A 4258-nucleotide genomic window follows, 5' to 3' on the forward strand; every position below is an offset into this window, starting at 1 on the left:
CTGAACCCGAACACAGACTGAATGATGCTGCTGGGGGACCGTGGGTCACGTCCACATCCCTTCCCAGTCTCACCTCCACAGGTCCCTCCGCAGCCCAAAAGCTGCTGTATTGAGCAAACGGGCAGTCTTGGCACGTCATGGGTAGTGCTTTCCCGATAACCTTCCCCTCCTCCCTGCCTGACAAGTGGCTCAGAGGTGCCTCTGCTCACCATGGTAAAAGGTAGAGCACAGCCATGCTGCAGCCTGCTACGATCACCGGGAAGACGAAGGCCAGGAAGTTGTGCATCACCTGGGTGATGGCTACCAGGGCTGGGATGATCAGCTGCAGCAGCAAGAGGAAGAGGAGAAACAAAAGCACATGGGCTCTTTCTGCTGCTCGCAGGCAGCTTGCACCGGTCTGCCCCAACCAAAGGCCACGCTCCCCCCTTCCCCACACGCTTCATAAACAGAACTGCTTCTGTCCCCTATGCGGTGCAGCGTGGAGGCCCTGGACAGGCTGACACTGGCAGCAAAACCTTCCTCGTGGGTAAAGAAGGGATAGTTATGGAGGGCAACAGAACCCAGTGGTTAACCTGAAAGCTGGATCCGCTGTGGCTGCACCCAATGTCTGTGAGGAAGGCATCTGGAGATAGATCCTCAGTGGGATCTGAGGACCTAATTCTGCAAAAAAGCCAAATGGGATTTCCTGACCTGCAGGGACAGGCAGTAGCCGGGACATGTGTCTGATGAGCAGGCTGTTTCCCAGCCACTGCCAAGCGTGGCGCACAGCCCTTCCTTCCCTCCCCGTGCCTCTCACAGAGCTGGGTGGCAGAACTTGGATCACTTGCGTCGAGCATGCCAGATCCTGGAGCAGGACAGAGGCCACAGGACTATGTTTGTGTGTGCACACGAGACTGGTGCAGCAGTACAGCATCTGATCACACGCTGCTCACCAGATCTGCAGCCATTGCGTCTCAGAGCCTGAGCCCTTGGTTGGGTGATGCCGCAAAAAATCATTTCCCCACTGTCCCAGGAACGGTCCCTCGGCCTCCCTGCACCTTACTGCAAAGCTCTGCGAAGCCATGGCCACTGATACCAGCAGTGGCCAAACACAAGGATGTGCAGACCTGCCATCAACTACTGGCTTACTCTTGGTCACCTGCAGCGCAGAGGACGCCGTGCTCAGGGTCACCCTTAGCTGCCAGCCAGCTCTTCTCCCCAGACACCATGACCACCTGGGGGCAAGGCTGTCCCCTCACAGAGCATCTCAGTCCACAGCCACAACCACGGGCAAACTCACCGCCAGGCCCAGTGATGCTGCTGTTTTCTTTCCAAATCTCCCCAAAAACCACTGCCAAAAGGGAATAGAGAGGGAAGCTGTGACCTGAGGAGAGAACCAAAGGGGAGTCTCAGAAATGTCCCCCAGGACTGCCAGTCTCTGCCTGGGTGACATCCTTGCTGATGGGCAGAAGCAGCAGCGCATGACTCCACGAGGCTGAGCTGCCCGTGCTCGAGGGCTGGGGTGACCCAAGGATTAACCCCTCCACCAGGAAAGTCTCTTTGGGGCTCACTTACCAACATGATAAGCACCAAATGCTGGAACTTGCCACCCAGCCCCGCAGCATGAGTACAGAAGAAGGCAAAGATCCCCTGTGTGATCTGGGAAAGCAACATGCTCATGGCTGGGGGTCCCCGAGTTCATTGTCTGGATAACTTGCCCAGACATCTCATCCCCAAGTTCTCCTGCCGTGGCAGGTCTCACACCTGGAAGGGTGTAGGGCTTGTGTCCCACGATCATCCTCAGGCAGCTGGCAAAGGGCAGCTCAACCTTCCCCAGGGGGCTGAGGAGCCCTGAGAGAAGAGACAGCAGGGCTGGCACTGGAGCTGCCAGAACAAACGCGACGGGGTAGGAGGCACAGGGAGATTGTGCCGCTATGTCGGGGGTGCAGCTCAGCTGGGTGAGGAGCTATCAGGGTCTCATGTCTCCGGGCAGAGACAACAGCCACAGTATCAGCTACAGGCAGGATTTTGCCACTTTACACTGCGCACTCGGGCTGGCCTGCTTAGCTCTGCAGGCTGTGTGTTGGCGAGACGTGCTCAGTGTGAAGCAGTGAGCTGCAGACCCTGTCCCAGGCCCACGGCTCCCTGCAGGAGCTCCCAGGCAGCCTGAGCCTTCCTTCCTCCAGAGCATCTCCCCTCTCCTCTGCGGGAGGAAGATGCTGCCAGCACAAACCAAGGAGGGTCTCAGCATCCAAGTATGTGCGTGTTTCTGAACCCCACACCCAGAGAGCCATCCCCCATGTAGGAGCCCAGCTCCCTCTGCCTCACACCTTCCTCTGCAACCTCACCCTCACCATCCACTGCCACTGGGCACCCTCCAAACTGGATCTAAATGGACCTTACCAGGCTGCTCCCTGACTCCAAAGATGAGAATCAGACAGGACAGGCAATAGATTGAGCCTAGGACCAGGGATGCAAATACATAGGCCCTACGCTGGAAAACAAGAGACAGTGCACAGTGACAACGCAGGTACCACACACAGAGCTGGCAGCACGGCCAGCAGCGCCTGCCCCAGAGCTTACAGGAGGAGCAGGCAGCAGACAAGCCAGCCCTTACCGTGTTCTCCAGAGAGTCCGTGAGGCTGTAGGTGCTGGTGTTGGGCAGGGTCTTGTTTGACACGTAACAGCCGTTCGTCATGTGGGCATGGTAACTGCCCACAATCTGCCCCTGGATTCCTGACCCAAGGAGCGTGCTGAGCACCTCCATCCCCATTCCTGCCAGGACGACCGGGAGAGAAACCTCAGTCCCACTCCCTGGCTGATGGGGCACACCCGTCAGGGTAAGAGACCAGCTTTGGGAATGAAATTGGAGGCACCAACATCCAGAGCTGCCTCAGAAGGAGAGACCTGTTATTTCTATCTGCTCTGATTTTTTTTCCCCTTGGCTCCAGCAGTAAATGCTCTAATGTTTGGAACCAATAAATCTGGGTCCCGAGTCCCCTAGGGACGATACAGATCTAAGAAACGTTTCTGCAGGTAAATTGTTTGCAGAAGATTTTAAAAACAGGGTTTCATCCCTATTTTCATATCCCTGGTTTACCCCATCCACTCTGCAGCCTGATCAAAGCCAGAGGAACTTATTCACCTCTCCTCTGGGGAGAGTCTCCCAGGAACGCCGGCAGCCAGGGGTTGTAGGGGCACAGACACTTACTGTAGGCAGTGGCTGAGTCACGGTCTCTCTGGGTTCCTCCCAGGAACATTGTCAGGGAAGAGTACGGCACGTGGTGGCACTAGGGAGAGCACGGTTCAAACACAGCTCTGGCTGCTGCTTTCCCTGGTTTGCTGGTCACGACCCCCCTCGTCCCTACACACAGCAGATAATGCTGCCTTCTGTGCCACCCCTGCCCAGAGGTGGCTTTTCACCCTCTTCTGTGATTTGCTCTGTTCCCCCAAACCAGTGATGAAGAAATTCACATCCCCATATAGAGGCAGCCCAGCCGAATCCCCAGCATTAAAATGCACCGCTCCGTCTCACCCTCACCATCCCTGCAGGGATGGTCTGCAACATCCTGCATCCCTCACTGCTCCCCAGCTAGAGCGCTCTCAGACTCCGCTCCAGGTCCCTTCCTGGGGAGGCTAGGGCTGGGACTCCCCAGCTGACCGTGTCCCCGTTCCTTGCAGCATAGGATGATGTGTAAGAGAGTCAGCCCCAGACACCATGTTACCACGTTCCTTACAGTCATGCAAGTCTGGAAGAAGCTGTACATGAAGAGGTACCACAGGAATTTCAAGGAGGTGGGGGTGGCATCTGAGAGGGTGAACCACATCATGCAGTAGCAGAGCACCCCAAATGGCATGGAGCACGCAATCCTGGGGAGGAAGCAGAGCTGGTCAGATACAACCCTCAGATAAGGTGGTCACACTTCTCATTGCACAAGCTGAGACACGTAGCACAGCCTCTTCCCCAGCTTCCAAACCACAACCCAGCTACTGCAAGATCAAGATTTATGAGAGGAAGCAGCTTTGCTCAAGTGAGTGTCCATCAGTCAGGCTGTGGGGGGCTAAACACAAACGTTGAGAGAAAAAGTAATGTCTAAGTTGTCTGACATTTCTTACTCTCTCGCTTAACTACTTCAAGTCCTTGCCCTGCAGCAGAACCCTGGAGGCAGCGGTAACCCTCTATGTGCAAGACCTGCCTGTGGTTAGAGCCTGGTGAAGAGCTGCTGGTACAGCTGACTACCAAACTCTGTACGTGCCACCCGTCCTGCCACACAGAGCT

At 56.1% G+C, this 4258-nt stretch overlaps 2 protein-coding genes across 2 annotated transcripts in view; both read right to left on the minus strand.

Moving 5' to 3' along the window:
• LOC103919477 (sodium-dependent lysophosphatidylcholine symporter 1-A-like) overlaps positions 1–947 on the minus strand; it is a 2083-nt gene extending 1136 nt beyond the window's left edge. The window contains exons 1-2 of the mRNA XM_009326993.1: positions 933–947; positions 210–322 (exon numbers count right to left, since the gene is read on the minus strand). Coding sequence (XP_009325268.1) covers positions 210–322; positions 933–947 — 128 coding nt within the window. The remainder of the gene's footprint in view (positions 1–209; positions 323–932) is intronic.
• A 177-nt stretch (positions 948–1124) lies between these two features.
• Positions 1125–4258, minus strand: part of LOC103919484 (sodium-dependent lysophosphatidylcholine symporter 1-like) — a 10246-nt gene continuing 7112 nt past the window's right edge. Inside the window, exons 4-10 of the mRNA XM_009327004.1 lie at positions 3717–3849; positions 3191–3269; positions 2597–2754; positions 2383–2473; positions 1744–1830; positions 1280–1363; positions 1125–1138 (exon numbers count right to left, since the gene is read on the minus strand). Of these exons, the coding sequence (XP_009325279.1) occupies positions 1125–1138; positions 1280–1363; positions 1744–1830; positions 2383–2473; positions 2597–2754; positions 3191–3269; positions 3717–3849 (646 nt within the window). The remainder of the gene's footprint in view (positions 1139–1279; positions 1364–1743; positions 1831–2382; positions 2474–2596; positions 2755–3190; positions 3270–3716; positions 3850–4258) is intronic.

The sequence above is a fragment of the Pygoscelis adeliae genome, unplaced genomic scaffold (genome assembly GCF_000699105.1).
Source record: "Pygoscelis adeliae isolate BGI_AS28 unplaced genomic scaffold, ASM69910v1 Scaffold681, whole genome shotgun sequence".
Lineage (NCBI taxonomy): Eukaryota > Metazoa > Chordata > Aves > Sphenisciformes > Spheniscidae > Pygoscelis > Pygoscelis adeliae.